At 41.4% G+C, this 17,203-nt stretch overlaps 1 protein-coding gene across 8 annotated transcripts in view; it reads right to left on the bottom strand.

Annotated features, from left to right (window-relative positions):
* Positions 1-4,891: 4,891 nt before the first annotated feature.
* Positions 4,892-17,203, bottom strand: part of LOC109927926 (eyes absent homolog 1-like) — a 256,972-nt gene continuing 244,660 nt past the window's right edge. For all 8 annotated transcript variants that reach the window (XM_048608466.1, XM_048608461.1, XM_048608464.1 and 5 more), the window contains exons 16-17: positions 16,981-17,081; positions 4,892-5,864 (exon numbers count right to left, since the gene is read on the bottom strand). In XM_048608466.1, the coding sequence (XP_048464423.1) occupies positions 5,784-5,864; positions 16,981-17,081 (182 nt within the window). In that variant the 3' untranslated portion in view covers positions 4,892-5,783. The remainder of the gene's footprint in view (positions 5,865-16,980; positions 17,082-17,203) is intronic.

Below are 17,203 nucleotides of genomic sequence, written 5' to 3' on the forward strand. Positions count from 1 at the left end.
CAAAGGAACGTTCAAATCGAAATGCATTTGAGTTGTGCTTGTTATGCTAGTGGCTTGCCATTTTCCTCAGGAAGTTACACAAACTCATAATAAGATAAATTAGACCCAGGCTTTGGAAGGACAAACTAATGGGCCACATTCTGTAATGTCAATGTACTTGAAAATGGCTCAGAAGGTTAGTGGCCCCATTGATGGTTGTTTATATTTCATCCCACACTGACAGCATATTAATACAGGTGAAGCTAATTATTCATTTCAAAGTAACTTTTTGTGATATTAGGAGATCTCGTTTAGAGTTACTTACTGTATATTTTGGTTGACGAATTAAAATTCAGTACCAGCATGATAATCACATCATTCAGTAGTGCAGTCTGTTTATGTTTAAAATGTTGCGCAACGTGCAATAGTTTTGGAAACAATATGGGTGAAAAATTGCCTGAAGTTGAATATTTGTATGATTGCCAAGAGAAATAAAAGGGAAAGTCTGTCGTTCTTCACTCAATTGTTATCTGCCTTGCTTTGCTCGTCCTAGAGTGTGAACTGTTACAACTCTGGGCCAGTTTTGTCCTAACCTCGTCATTCATTCTAACCATATCTGCCCAAGTGATTGGGCTGTTAGAGCTGCCAGGCACTTGATGTATTTTATGTTAAACTGGTGACACGTACATTCACCGAATGGTGGCTTTTATTGCATCATGGGACCTAAATGTAAATTTGACAATTGGCCTGAGTGAGGGCATCTCTGTGGATTTTGCTCCTGGTGAAGACAGTGGGGTCTGGTTCGGAATATCCCAAAACAGGTATTTGTTTTACTATCCTGATGAGACCATAAGGAACCAGAATGTTCTTCAAGGATCTGCATGAAAGGTTAAGGCTGCCACTCTCACTTCACCCACATTTCTTCAGCAAGGTAAGACCTGAAGCCAATTCCACTACTTACATGGTTTTCAGTGGGACTCCTCTAGTTTTGTGATTTCCATTCACTTCATGCCCACTCCAGGAGAAATATTAGTGGTGGGATTTAAATGAAGCTAGGGATTGAAATTGCATGGCTCTAAATTCTGGAACTGCAGACAGGTTTCCAACTTATCTCGCTACCAACCCAGAGTTAAAATTGGGGTAAACTGATCTTTGTCAGAACAGAGAATAACACATCTTTCTACTAGGGTCATTGCAATGTATTCATATGTATAGGTGCTAATATTTACGCCTTTAATTTTGATAATATTTAAGATATTTCTGACTAAAATTAATAGCATACAGTGTACCCCTAAGCTTGCTCAAAGTACAGATAGTGCAAAGCAGTCCCATGCAGCGCATTGTGAATGCTACCTTGCTATGTCATTATTTGAGGGAAAACAATCTATAATCGGACCAATTGTAACTCGGTACAAATAGGTGGGTTTTTGAGCTTGTCAAATTCTTGTCCAATGGAATCACAGCATCCAGGTCCATATTTCCTTAAGCCAATAAGTATCAGGCTTAGAATAGTAGGAACTGCAGATGCTGGAGAATCTGAGATAACAAGGTGTAGAACTGGATGAACACAGCAGGCCAAGCAGTATCAGCAGAGCAGGAAAGCTGATGTTTCGGGCCTAGACCCTTCTTCAGAAAATGAAAAAGGGTCTAGGCCCAAAACGTCAGCTTTCCTGCTCCTCTGATGCTGCTTGGCCTGCTGTGTTCATCCAGCTCTACACCGTGTTATCCCAAGTACCAGGCTTACATGAATTAAGACAATGAGTGCTAACTGGCTTCTTGACCAAGCAGGGTCATTAAGACCACTCTAGTTCGGAAATTATAAAGTTTTAGGACAATGGTGCCTTTTTACTGTGTCACTACACATTCACACACAGCCACAGGTGATGTGGGTAATAGATAAGCACTACTGCTAAACCCCTGAAAAGCAAAAAAAGAGAAAAAAAAGAGGAAAAAAACCCCAGGAGATCAGAAGGTCTCCCCTGTCTATGCTTTGAGCTGGTTGGTCAGAGCCCATGTACTGTGCACATGTAAATAAAAGGTGATTTGGTGATGGGATACTGGCCTCTGTGCAGTTACTTCAGTAAAAACAAAAATAAATAATAAAAAAGAAAATAAAAATAAAACCACACGAGTCCAATTTTGTTCTTAATGGCCACACAAATTCACTTTCAATACATTTTACAAAAGGCTGATTTGCTTGTGCTGGGTTGAAATGACTCCTGGATGGAAATCAGAAGGGGTCATCCTGTCTGATATCAGCCCATTCCTAATTCAAAATTAATGTGATCAATTTAATGTTTTTAACCTCCGTTCTATAACTTTGAGTTAAAGTTGAAGTGGAACAGGCATATAAAGATTCATATCAATCAGCTGAAAAACTCAATAAGAAGACAAAATATACTTTAGAAAGGAATCGCAAAACTGTCAAAAGGGGTATTTGACTATCTGCACAGTGGGGAAAACTGTGCAGTATGTACATAGGTACCAAAGGACAACCCTCTGCACAGATGTCACCTATTACAAAATAAATGATTATAAATTGGAAATTGCTGATCAAATATGTTTTAAAAATAGTGACCTGTAAAATCTAGGACATGGGAGCATAAGATTAATTGCTTTAAGGTAAAAAAACAATGGTCACCCTGCACAACGTCACGATTGCAAAAGCAATTCATGCACTGTTACAACATATTAAATAATAGGTTTTGACACATGAATTGTAAGCATCAGACCACAAATCAAACAATCTTTACTTAATGGAAATTGCCAGATCATAATCTGAGTAAGATTCTATTGAAACTACTTTACAGACAGGAGTTGCAATCAAATGTTTGAAAGTACTCCGACAAAATAGTGAAATGTACTACAAAGACTAATGAATCTGATGGAAATAATTTTGCACAGTTTGTGTGTAGTGTTTTTAATGTACTTCATTTTTTATCTCATCCCAGCCATAAGGTCAAGATGATTTGTTTTCTACATTCTGCTTTATGTTCTGCTCGGAAGTGGATGTGAACCATGACTCCCCCTTTGGCTATTTTCAATGTGACCCTGGAGAAGTACTTATTCTCCACTTACTACTGTACACATAAGTTACTAGCGCACAATTTTATAAACTGCAGGAAAGAAGCTATAACTTTTCTGCTGCACAACTTTGTTCACAGGTTTTAATGTAATGTTCTTCAACACAATTAAAGAAGTGCTACAAAGAATGAGAGGATAGGCTTTTTCTTCTCACAGTTCTCTATATGGTAAGGTTCTACACCTCATCCATCTGTCTAGAGATATGATTACACAGTGTGAGAAAGTAACTACATAATTTTGACACCCCTTTGCTGTTCATGTCATAGAAATGATTCTGGATTTATGGAAGCAGGTCACTTTCCAATTTGCCTTGTTGACCTTACAATGACCAATAGTGCTATTTTGTGTTGTTTTTGAAGTCTTAAAACTTTCAGAGCCCTATTTTTCTTTAAAACATTGTCAAAAATATATTCTCTAGTCCAGAATAATTAAGGCCTAATTCCTAACTATAATGTGTAGATAAAGATACTTTTGATTATGAATACTGATACATGTTGATCACTAAAACTAATTTAAAAATAAGGTTCTTCAATTTAAGACAATTTAAGGAAATCTTTCTCTCAGAAGGGTAAGAGTGTTTGGACCTTCCTTCCACAGACAGCAGTGGTGGTGGGTCATTGAATTATTTAAAGGCAGATGTAGATAAATTCTAGACTAACTAGGTGTTTAGCTTAATGGACAGTAGACAGAAATGTGGGGTTGAGGCCACAATCAGATTATCCATGTTCTAATTGAGTGGCAGAGCAGGTTAGAGAGACTAGATGGCCTACTCCTGCTCCAAATTCATGCATTTAAGTACAATTTATAACCTATTCCTAGGACATTATATAAAGGGCAATGGGCTCCTGTAGGATGTTGTAGTCAGAATATATGATACTCAATCATTTAGTTCAAAATAATTGCAGTAATAGAACTGACTGAATTGCCCATAATTCTAAGATGATTTGACCTGAGAGCAGGACCTGTATTTATCATGTACAGAGTCATCTACCTGGGCAGCATGAGGTCTGGTAATTTCAAGTTAATAACCCGACAGTAACCTAGCAGGGTGAGTCATTCCATCACCGCAGACCCCCCTCACTTGTTTGTCCCGTTGATTTCAAGGAGTCTCTCAATAGTCTCACACACACACACACAGACACACACAGTGAATAGACTTGCACAGAATAGATTGTTTTTGAAAGATTTGTTTGTCATCGGTTGGATGAAGGATATTTTACCAAGGAGTGTAATAGAAATTGAAAGGCTAAGGCTTCTTCAATGCAAGGATGCAGGAACATGGGTAAGAGACTTGCCCATCTATATATTGTTGCTGAATAGATAGCGGAGATTGATCATTATAATTCATCAACAACTCAATGATCATTGTAGCATGTCACTACCAGAATGGTGGAAAGCGAACTAGATAGGCTGTGGTCTTTTATCTTTTCGCATTTCCTACATTTCTATGCTCCACTGTTAGTAGCTTAGTCAAGTTAAATAATAGAGGCTCTGTGTGCAGGAGGCCTTAAAACTATAAGCATTTGAGAACCTTCACTGTTTAGGAAAATCCCTAAAATCATTAAATATGTGTGGGAATATTTGTTTGTTTATCTGTTAAATCTGCCTTAGAACATGAACAAACAGGAATCCTTTACATGTCTGATTGAAAACCAGTTTAATTTATTGCATATTAGCCATTTCTTGTCCTTTTGCACATAAGTGATATGAGGATATGTTCTACGATAATGAGCAGTGGCTATGTTCTTAATATTGGATGTATGGTCGAGCTGGTTCACTGTGTGTCAGATTATTTGGCTTTTCTATGACTTGTTTCAAAAGGCCTTGGAAAATTTCAAATCCTTTTTTATTCAATGCCATTTAACCACAAGATTCATTGTCACAAAAGTACTATCTGCACATATTGATCAACAAGGTGGTGGCATAAGGCAGAGTGTAGACACATGCACAGTCCACAGAACACCTATTTTTAATAAAAACACTCACGGGTTGCTATTTGCAGTTACTATTGAAAACAACTTGACAGTATGAGAGAGAGAAATATCATAAGATTACAAATTTACACAAAAACGATTACTTGTCTTTTGATTGTCTTAGCAATAGCAGGTTTTGTATTTTCTTTTAAATAAGAACTTATTTTCCTTTTGGGGCAAGTGTGTTTACACAGAGCACAGTTCATAAAGGGGGAAAGCATGAGTTCATAAATAGCAAGAACTATTTAAAAAAGAAAACTATACTGGAGATGAGGACTATGGGGAACAGGCAGGAAAGTGAAGTTGAGGCCAAGATCAGATCAGCCATGATCTTACTGAATGTTAGAGCAGACTTGAGGGGCGAAATGGCCAAAGCCTGCTCCTATTTCTTATGTTCTTAAAAACAGTGATTGTACCACGCTGTTGATAACCACAAGTCTCTGTTCCCTCTTGGTGTCCAAAGTAAAGTCTTGCTGATAAAGAAGGATTCAGTCGACTTTGTAGTTAATATATCAGGTTTGTGTCTTTTCAATAAAGGCACATTTCCGTGATGGCGACCTTGGTGCAGTGGTTTTTAAATCAATTTTTTTTTTGCTCTTAGAAGGCAGATCTCATTCATAATTCTGAAACCATTTTCATTTTGCTTCCGTGAAGGTTAAGACAAAGCGTATATCAACTGCATAATCCACACATCTCATAGCTGGATCAGCACCACAGTCAAGGAACAAAGGTGCAGTCTGTTTTCTGCTACAAGTACTCAAGTTCCAGGGCATGTCGTAGGGCCTCGAGGTCTGCATGGCACGAGATCCTCCAGAATGGCATATTGTTCTGCGAGCAAGCACAAGAGAGGTTATTAGAACACCAGTCCTTTACTTCAATAAATCATCCTAACACCTACAACAGAGTGCTCAATCAGAACATCTAGTTCAGAACAATTTGCCAGACCACACCAAATAGCTCAGCTCAATAGCATTGCTCACTCAAGTCAAATGAGTTTTGATAGTAGTCAAATTCAATTGGAAAGGGACTGGTTGGCTCGGTAGGTTGGACATTTGGTTCGCAATGCAGAGTGATGGGTTCAATTTCCACACCAGCCAAGGTTACCATGAAGGACCCTCCTTCTCAACCTCTCCCTTTGCCCAAGGCATGGTGACCTTCAGGCTAAACCACTACTGGTTGCGAGTCCGATTCTCTAATGAGAGAGCAGCCCTGTGGTCTGGTAAGCCCTGTGCTGACTTTACCTCTTTAACAGTCAGAGCCATTGCTGTTGAGAAGAAAGCATTATCAATTCAGTGATAACACAGTGTGCAGCTGGAGGAACACAGCAGGCCATGCAGCATCAGAGGAGCCGGAAAGCTGATGTTTTGGGTCGGGACCCTTCTTCATTATCCCATTATCAATTCAGTGAATTGATTTTGCTTGTGTTGCCATTAGCAGTTATGGAAAGAGCACCTCTGCATCAAATTTAGAATAGACCATCTATAGTCAGCAGTTCATTTTCCCTTCTATAATATGGCCCAGGTTTGATGTCAGTAAAACACTGGCAGCGAGGCTTTTAGAAAGGAGTGGGAAGAGAGGGTGTGTAGATAGGGCTTAATGATTGAGCCTCTGAGGTCAGCTGTAATTTCATTGTGACTTCAGTGTTCTAATAAGAAGGTGGAACCTGTGCCATTTGCAGCATGTCGCTCTGTGGCCTTAACATCATATAGAGTGTAACAATAAACAGAGTTAAAAACCGAAAGAACTGCGGATGCTGTAAATCATGAACAAAAACAAAGTTGCTGGAAATGCTCAGCTGGTCTGGCGGCATCTGTGAAGGAAAAAACAGAGTTAACGTTTTGGGACTGGTGACCCTTCCTCAGAACTGAGTTTAACACCTACAAAGACTTCTGGCTTAAGCTTGTAATATGACATGAAGAACCTATGCTAGAAATTCATGAAACAGAGGGGAATCATTGAAGTCTGATGCTTGTACTTTAGTGAGCACATTTTGAAGCTTTTAGCTTAATACATTAATACTCTAAAATGAGTATACACTTATTATAAGTGGATATGAGGGTAATTCTGTGTGGATCTGTTCTTGGAGTTTGGCCACTGTTTTCACCTTGCTACATTGTAGTCCTATCTCCAAACTATACTCTCATCTGGTGAGATCTCGCACAGGGAGCAGTCTTGCAAAGTCACCTGTTAAAACTGAACAGTCAAAGCAATTCAGCATTGCATTCCGCGTCACAGCACCCGGCCCAGACAAGGAAAATAAATATGTTAAATGCACTTTGTGCTGGACTGGTCCAACAAACAGGCTGCACCAATGCAGTGGTTGTTGATTTAGTGGGAAGAAAAATCATTTATCTAGCATACTCTCGCCCAGCATGTGAGTAATGTGCACAGGGCGGATGTAATGTGAAACTGAATATGGAACAAATATTATAGCTCACTGCTTCCTCCAGGAAGGAAACAAAAATTAAATCAAAGCAACTTCAAACATGTTGAAACCGGAGTTAGTATTGCCCACCTCAGTCTGGTATGATGCAAAAACATCTTCACACCCACTCATCACTGCCAGATATGATCAACAGGAGGGGCTGTAGCCACATTTGGATTTGGGCTTGGGCTGTGAACTGTGCTTGGAACCTGAGCAGGCCCTGCTGCCGTGACTGGGGAATTGAGACTGCATTTCGACCATGTCAGATTAAATTCATCTCATTTTCTCCTGCAATTTTCTGGTTTTCAAAAACGTGGTGTTTTAGCCTCTTCTGAAACTGGTTTCTTTGGGAAGGTGCTTCCTCCAATCAGTGCCTCTGGGCTCTGAAACCTGACAAAAAAGCTTCTCCTTGAATTAGTTGTTTGACCAACACACCCTGATACTGTTTACCTGTTTTAGGTCTCATCTGGAGTTACTTACGGTCCAATTTGTAAGCTGCTTTTTTTCCCACCCTTCTAATGACCATGCAACATTCTTCACCCAAACAATGGTGAGATTATGTTTTCTCTCATGAACTGTGCTATCTATAGTTAGACTTTACAGCGTGTCACTAATTAAGGACCTGAAGTGGGCTGCCACCTGTACCGACCCAGCAATGGTTGGGGATTGGGGGTTGTTTCTGGACAGTACCAACATACTAATGTGTGCCAGGCAGCTAGTGGTCTCCTGGTGGGCTCCCTCCTTCAAAAGCACTCAGTGCCTGCTTGAGGGACCCGTTATTGGGAAGGAGGGAGTCTCCCGCTCAGTGAGTCTCCACTGAACTTCATGCCGCCTCCCATGATTACCTCACCCTGCGATCTGGATCAATCCCGGGCCTCTGGTTGGTCGGGCGTTCTCAGACACAAGGCCTTGAGTCCAGACACTTATGTGTCTAAAGGCACTGAATATCCATGGGCCTTCTCAAAGACAGCAACACAGATCGCTTGCTGACAGCAAGTGTTACCTCCAATCCCTCCTTAAAATCCAACAGTGGGGAATGTGAATGTATTTGCATTTACGAGGAAACAAGACAAGAATATAGGGAGAAGGAGCAAGGTGGTTAAGGTAGTAAGCTTACATCAATAAATGTGGGAGGAGACTCAAAGCGAGCATAAACACCAGCATGGCCTGTCTGAGCAGAATGACATGTCTCTCTGCTGTGTACCCAATGTCATCCTATGTGCGATCTACTGAATTTGGTTTGTAATGGGGTTCTTGGTCCTTTTGAGTAAAACGTCTTTATTAATTTCATAGCTGACTTATTTGTAGTGAGTTCTTTTTATTCACTTGTGGGACATGAGCATCAGTGGCTGGACAGCATTTATTGCCCATCCCTAGCTGCCCTGGAGAAGGTAGTGGTGAGCTGCCTTCTTGAATCACTGTAGTACATGTGCTGTAGGGCACAAAGCCACTTGGGAGGGAATTCCAAGATTTTGACTCAGTGACACTGAAGGAATGGTGATATATTCCCAAGTTAAATGGTGACTGGCTTGGAGGCAAGCTTGCAGATGGTGGTGTTCCCATATATCTGCTGCCCTTATCCTTCCAGAATGCAGTGACCATTGGTGCGGAAGGTGAATTCTAAGGATCTTCAGTGAATTTCTGCAGTGCATCTTGTGGATAGAACACACTGCTGCTACTGAGCATTGGTGGTGGAAGGACTGGATGCTTATGGATGTGGTGCCAATCTAGCAGGCTGCTTTATCCTGAATTATGTCGAGTTTCTTGAGTATTGTTGGAGCGGCATTCATCCAGGCAAGTTGTGGGGAAGGGTACTCTATCACACTTCCAACTGTGTCTTTTACATGATGAAAGGCTGTGGAGAGTCAGGAGGTGAGGTACTCACCACAGTGTTCCTAACCTCTCACCTGTTCTTGTAACCACTATATTGATACGGTGAGTGTAGTTGAGTTACTGGTCAATGGTAACCCTAGGATGTTGACCTCAGTGATGGTAACACCATTGAATGTCAAGGATGGTGGTTAGATTGTCTCTTATTGGAGATGGTCATTGCCTGGCATTTGTGTGGCACAAATATTACTTGTCACTTGTCAGCCCAAGCCTGCATATTGTCCAGATCTTGATGCATTTGGACATGAACTACTTCAGTATCTGAGGAATTATGAAAGGTGCTGAATATTGCGCAATCATTGGCGGACATCCCCACTTCTGAGCTTATGATGGAGGGAAGGTCATTGATGAAGCAGCTGAAGATGGTTAGGCCTAGGACCCTACCCTGAGGAGCTCCTGCAGAGATTTCCTGGATCTGAGATGATTGACCTCAAACAACCACAACCACGCACCTATGTGCCAGGTAAAGCTCCAACCAGCAGAGAGTTTGCCCCCGAAACCCATTGATTTCAATTTTTGCTAGTGTTCGTTGATGCCACACTCAGTCGAATTTGCCTTGATGTTAAGAGTTGTCACTCTTACCTCACCTCTGGAATTGAGCACTTTTGTCTACGTTTGAACCAAGGCTGTAATGAGGTGAGAAACTGAGTGGTCCTGGTGGACCCCAAGCTGGGTATCACTGAGCAGGTGCTGTTTGATAATACCGTTGATGTCACCTTCCATCATGTTACTGATGATTGAGAGTAGACTGATGGCGTGCTAATTGGCCCAGTTGAATTTGTCTTGCTTTTTGCGCACAGGATCTTTTCCACATTGCTGGGTAGATGCCATTGTTGTAGCTGGACTGGAACAGCCTTGTTAGGGGAGGAGCAAGTTCTGGAGCACAAGTCTTCATGTACTATTGTTAGGCACCATATCCTTTGCAGTGTACAGTGTCTCTAACTGTTTCTTGATTTAACATAAAGTGAATTGAATTGGCTAAAGACTTGCACTGAAGATTAGAAATGGGGATTCTCTCTTTATTAATCACTAGGGGCAATCTGTTGGAACACATGGACATTTCCATTCCCCACACCATTCATTCCTACTGTCATTTTGACATTTCTGCAAAGAAGATGGATTGAAGGCCACATTTTGCACAGCTTTTGAGGAAAGGTTGAGTAGGTTCGGTCTGTACTCATGGGAATTTAGAAGAATGAGAAGTGAACTTGTTGAACCAAAGAAGGTTCTTAATAGATAGGACAGGCACAAAGAGATTATTTCTTCTTGTGGGAGAGTTTGGGGCAGATGGCATTATCTCAGATAAAGGGACTGTACATTTAAGACAGAAAGGAGGAGGAATTTCTTTTCCTTGAACGTAGTGAATCTGTGGAATTCTTTACGATAGAGGCTTGTCAAGGCTGCATCATTAAGTATATTTAAGGCTGAGATGGACAGATTTTTAATCAGCAATGGAATCAACAGTTATGGGAAAAGGCAGGAAAATGGAGTAGTGGATTATCAGATCAGGCAAGATCTCACTGAATGGCAAAGCAAACTCGATGGGCTGAATGGCCTACTCCTACACCTATGTCTCATGAGCTGGAAAGATTCAGGCCTGGCTACTGAAAATTGTTTAGATGTGATTGCAGCCACTACTTAAAATATTAGGTTGCTAGGTTGCTTCCTAATCTGAATAGGGCCAATGCAAGTATTGCTCTGTGTGCATCTTCCATGCCTGCCTGCCCCTTACAGTCAAAGAGCCTGACACATCCCCGGCATAGCAAGGGGGAGTGGGTATCCACAGTCATCCCCTGCGTCAACTCTGATACTGATCATGCTCCCTTTATCATGTTTTAAGAGATAATGAAGAACCTTTATTTGAAGGTTTCAACTGTATTCCTTGTTTGTTGTCACTTGTATGAAGCCCGATCATGCCAATGAGACTGGTACACCTCAGCTCATTGAGTATGCTGTACTGCACTACTAAGCCATGTAGGAGGCAGGATAGCTCAGTTGGTTAGAGTGTGGTTAAAAAAAATGACACTAACAGTAAGGGCTCAATTCCCACTCTTGCTAATGTCAACTTGGACTTGCCTCCTTCTGGTCCCTTGTTTTATGTAGAGTGGTGCCTCTCAAGCCATGTTACCAATGGTCTCCCTGGAATGGAGAAACCTGCCTACAGTTCCTTGTAGACTATGGCCAATTGCCTAACTACCAATTTACATGAGCCTTGGTGAAACTAGTTTGTTAATATTTCCCAGCGAATTTCATTAGTTACCAACAGAGTTACAATGGGAGATCAGTGGAACCCCTGTAGAATATTTGGGGTTTCCTGTTCTTTATAATGACAATGTAGCAGGCACTACTAACAGATTAACAAATTAAATCAGTCCTCAACCAAGTTAAATTCTTCCCAAAATAACAACTTACCTTCGTGTTGAGAAGTAAAAGCTTGTTCAGAAAAATCACATTTCATTTTAGTCGAAAGGTCAAATTTTATAGGAATCTAAAAAGAGTGGGCTATGGCGGGAAGTGTGGCAGAATCAGGTAAGAAGTGCAGTCAGGCCCATCTCGACATCGAGATCATCTCATTCCATCTTTTATGCTTTTCACAAGTGGCACAGTGAGAGTCTAGCTGGGCAACGGAGGTGCCAATCGACAGAGATTAACACTTGTTAAATACTTTGTTAATGGCACAACTCACCTCATTTAGATTAAGCCTCTCATCTCATAAAACTTGTCAGAAGTCAGGAGAATTCAGCAAGGAAACCAGACTGAGTACCTGACAGATTCAGGTTTGCTCTGGGTGATCTCCATGGTTGGACATTGGGCACCAACATCTCAGGGCACACTCCACTAGCACCAGGCACACGCATCCCACATCTACAGACATTGGCATCTGGCCTCTGTCAACCTCCAAGAACCCTCATGGTAAATCTCAAATTCACTTAAGGACTTTTCCACACTTTAAGGCTGTACCTTGGGTGGTACTAGCATCCACCATTGAAATGTTGCAGCAAGGACACTGCACTGAGGAACATACGCCCAGCCCACAGACTGGACCAGGCTCCATCTCAGGGCTCTTAACTTGGTCTCATTGTGTTTACTCACTCTGAGCTTCCTGGATGCTTATAGCACCCTTGCTTTGCATTACCTTGCCATTTTGTACTTACTCCCTCATGGGGCAAGGGAATAGGACCTGGTGCAGGGAGACTGTGGAGGGGGATTAAGGGAATGAAACGGAAGACAGAAAGGAACATGCAAAAGTGGAAGATGGACAAACATGGGAGAAAAACAAATGGGGCCATAATGCAAAATTAAACTATAATTATCAACAAGGTTAAATGGACAAGGTTAAAGGCCTTTGGTCTTAATGAGCAGAAAATTGCCAATAAAGTTGATAAAGTAGCTGTGCAAACAGATCTAAATGAATTTTTAACATTGACATCAAACTAATAGGCCATCCATTTGAACAGAAAACCTTGATGGACTCGTCCTTGCCTTGTTTCTCTCTTCCCTCCCTACAGTCTCAGAATAAGGATCCCCTATAAGGACCCTCACCAACTTCTACAGATGCACAATTGAAAGCATACTGTCCAGGTGCATAACGGCCTGGTGTGGCAACTGCTTTGCCCAGGACTATAAGAAACTACAGAAGGTTGTGTGCACAGCCCAGACCACCAATCTTCCATCCACGGACTTCATTTATATGACTCGCTGCTGCAAAAAAGCTGTTAACATCATCAAAGACCCATCGCACCCCAGTAATGATCTCCTACAACCTCTTCTGTCAGGCAGAAGATACAGAAGCCTGAACACATGCACCAACAGTTTCAGGAACAGCTTCTTCCCGGCTGTTATTAGACCGATGAAAGGACTCTCTAGCCTCAAATAACGCTGATCTTGCTAATGTTGATCTCACCTAGCGCATGCCCTGTGCAATATATCCAGTACGCCTCTGTCTAAGTCTTTTGATGTGTACATCCTTTGCTTACTATGATCTGCCTGTACTGCTCATAAACAAAGCTTTTCACTGTACTTCGGTACACGTGACAATAAATTAATCAATCGATCAATCAAAACAAGTATTTGGTTTGTCAGGTTACATAATCAAATAGCTTTTATTTCTCACTTCTTTTATAGAATCATATTTTGTGATTTTTTTAATGGCACTGTTACTTTTTTAAAAAAGAAAATCATCTGCACCTACTAAAATGCCATAAACCATCACTGCTGCTGGTTCAGCAGTTAACTGTAGTGAAAGTCTTTCCTGATGATATTGTACACAGCTCAGGTGTGTAACCGAATCAGCCATTCCCATCAATCATGTTAAAGACAGGCATGCTGGTTGCTCTTCACGCACTGCCCTCACTACACAAATACTGCATTCACACCAGGAGACATCAATAAGAGGCCACTTCAAACCTTTTCTTCAAACAACCATTCAAGCTTATTAGAGTTCAATATCCTGGAAAACACTTTGTTTGCTCAGTTGTTTCAGGTGCTGACCCTGGGAAACGGGGCTTTCCTTGATGACATCGGGTATATCTGCTGGATCTTTGTTTAGTGAGTCAGTTACTGGAATATTGCAGTGGAATCTCCACAACCTGTCATCACAGCGATAACCACATTCAACCCCACACCTCACCCCCACAACTGCCTCCCCTAACCTCAGGCTCAATTGTGGAAATTTGTGGATAATGTAAAGCCTGAGGCACAGAAACAAAAGAAGAACAAAACAGATAATATTAAATTTAAGTATTTTTTAAGGTCAAGTAATGTCACGCAGGAATTTAGCGATGTCTTGTACTAGTTCTATTCTGTGGCAACAGGGAAAGTGAATCATTTTACTGCAGTTAAGAATAGTTTTCCTGTATTGGTCTCAACGATATTCAAGTATACATTAGTGTACAAGAGCAGGTCCCCAAATATGGTACTGTAGATATATACACAACGTTAACAACACAATATCACAGTAAATGGGAAAATAAAACAAAGAACCGTGGATGCTGGAGAGTTGAAACAAGTGCTAGAGAAACTTAGCAGGTCTGACAGCATCTGTGGAGAGTAAAACAGAATTATGTCTCAAGTCCAGTGACTCTGACAAATCTGTTAGAATTCTTTGAGGAGGTAACAAGCAAATTAGATAAAGGAAAGCCAGTGAATGAGATCTATTTGGACTTCCAAAAGGCCTTTGACAAAGTGTTGCACAGGAAGCTGCTAAATAAGATAAGAACCAATTGTGTTAGGGCAAAGTACTGGCATGGATAGAGGAATGGCTGACTGGCGGAAGGCACAGAGTAGGGATAAAGCGTTTTTTTTTTCAGGATGGCAGTCAGTTACTAACGGAGTTCCGCAGCGGTCAGTGTTGGGACCACAACCGTTCACGTTACACATTAACGATCTGGACAAAGGAACTGAGGACTGTAGTGAATGCACCAAGGTCATCAGGTGGACCCCATACTGTATTAATTCCTTGATTGGGGCTGTTAACCTGGTCCAATCAAGGAGCCCCGGCTGACAGATAAAAAGAGCTCTGAGGGAGCTGAATCAGTGTCAAGGACTTTCCACATGTAAATAAAGGGTGACTTGGTGATGGCATACTTGTCTCTGTGGAGTTACTTCAAGGGCATTGTTGTTAAGTTCACAGATGTCACAAAGATAGATGGAAAAGGTAGTGAGGAAACGGGGATTTGGACAGGCTAGGAGAGTGGGCAAAGAAGTGGCAGATAGAATACAGTGTGGGAAAGTGTGAAGTTATGCACTTTGATCAGAAGAATAGAGGCATACACTATTTCAAAACGGGGAAAGGCTTCTGAAGTCTGAAGCACAGAGGAACTTAGGCATCCTAGTTCAGGATTCTCCTAAGGTTAACATGCAGGTTCACTTGGCAGTTAAGAAGACAAACACAATTTTCATAATTGTTTCAAGAGGGCTAGAATACAAGAGCAGAGATGAACTGCTGAGGCTGTATAAGGTTCGGGTCAGTTCTCATTTGGAATATTATGAGCAGTTTTGGGTCTCGTATCTGAAGAAGGATGCACTGGGGAGGTGGGGTGTGGGGGAGGTGGGGTGTGGTGGTGGGGGGGGGTTGGGGGGGGGGGGGGGGTCGGCGGGGGAGGGCTCCAGAGGAGGTTTATAAGAATGATCCTGGGGTTGAAGGACTTGTCATATAAGGAGTGGTTGAGATATCTTGGTCTGTGCTCGATGGAGTTTAGAAGGATGACGGAGGATCTCATTGAAACTATCAGAATACTGAGAGGGCCAGATAGAATGGATGTGGAGAAGATGTTTCCAGTAATACATGAAACTAGGACTTGACGGCAGTGACCCAGAGGGAACAGACAACCCAGAACTAAGAAGAGGAAGAATTTCTACAGCCAGGGGGTGATAACTCTGTGTAACTCTTTGCCACAGAAGGCTGTGGAGGCCATGATATTGTGTGTATTTAAGACAGAGATAGATAGGTTCTTAAGTGATAGATAGATAGGAGGGGGGGTCAAAGGTTGTGGGGAGAAGGCGGGAGACCAGAGTTGAGAAAAATATCAGCCATGATCAAATGGCGGAGCAGACCCGATGAGCTGAATGGCCTAATTCTGCTCCTACATCTTATGGTCTCATGGTTTTATGGACCATTTTCCACAATAAATAGGGTTGTATGATACCACTGCCACTCTGTCAACGGTAGATGAGATGATCAATATAGTTCAAAACTAAAATATACAAAGTTAGCAGTTAGATTCTAAGCTGCTATCAGAATGAGACCGATTTTTCAATGGGTAAATGCTGCAGAACATTTTAGAGGATGCTGTTCATGTCAGCTGTTGAGAAAGAACCAAGGCTCAGAAAGTAGGACATCAAAAAGGCTATAAAATAATGAAACAGAAGGTGATCAGGAATAAACAATGATGTGACTAAAAGAATATCCAATAGGAGAGCCACCAAAGGTAAGAATTATTGGACCCACAGCAGATTCCACATTGACCCTAAAATGAGCGTGAAACCTGATGTTGCCTCTGTAGTAGTCAAGACTGCAAACAGAGCGCCTCAAACCTTTTGCAGCTTCAAGCTATCGTTTGGAGCTGGCTGGGAGGTAGGACCTCTTGGAGGCAGGAGCTGAATGTGCCAGATGATTTTTAAGGGTTTCATAAAAGGAAGCATTAGCTTATCTTTTCCCAAGCAGCCTACAGAGAAGCTCCTTTATGGACAGTTGGTTAGGCTGCTCATAACCTTCTGTGACTGGCACCAGCAAGAACAATGCATTCTCTGTTCATACATTCATTAACACTGCTATTTGAATTCCACAACCAGTGTAGGATAATTTGCATACTTAATACCATGTCTTCTTTATGAAAAAAAGCTGGAAAGATATCCAAGAAACAAATTTCCCTCTGTCTGCAGGCTGGCTGTCAGGTGAGAAATGGGAAGTTGTCAGTTAAAATTCTTCCCAAAGAGGAAGGGTGAAAAAATTATTTGCTCCATATAAAGGCCTAGAAGTCACCTATCTAATGATATCAAAAGCCATAAGGAATATAAGCAACAAATCATTTTTAATAAATATTTGCAATCTGAAGGGAGGTAATTGCATTATGTGGATGCCTAGTAAATTTATTAGGAATTTGATTAAGATCAGTAGCTGAGGCTTACCTTTTTTGCTGCTTGTTCTTCTTCAACACCATCTCCCACCACGATGTAGACTGCTTTCCTTCCAAACCTCTGAACTATTCTTTCAAAGCAGCTTTCCTTCCCTAAAAAATCAATGATTAATTGATAGCCCTCTAATCTTGGTGAGCAGCAATTACTTTGCAAAGTGTTCGCTGATAAATTTGAGATAACAAGGTGTAGAGCTGGATGAACACAGCAGGCCAAG

This window comes from Rhincodon typus, chromosome 19 (assembly GCF_021869965.1).
Source record: "Rhincodon typus isolate 14 chromosome 19, sRhiTyp1.1, whole genome shotgun sequence".
In the NCBI taxonomy this organism is placed as follows: domain Eukaryota; kingdom Metazoa; phylum Chordata; class Chondrichthyes; order Orectolobiformes; family Rhincodontidae; genus Rhincodon; species Rhincodon typus.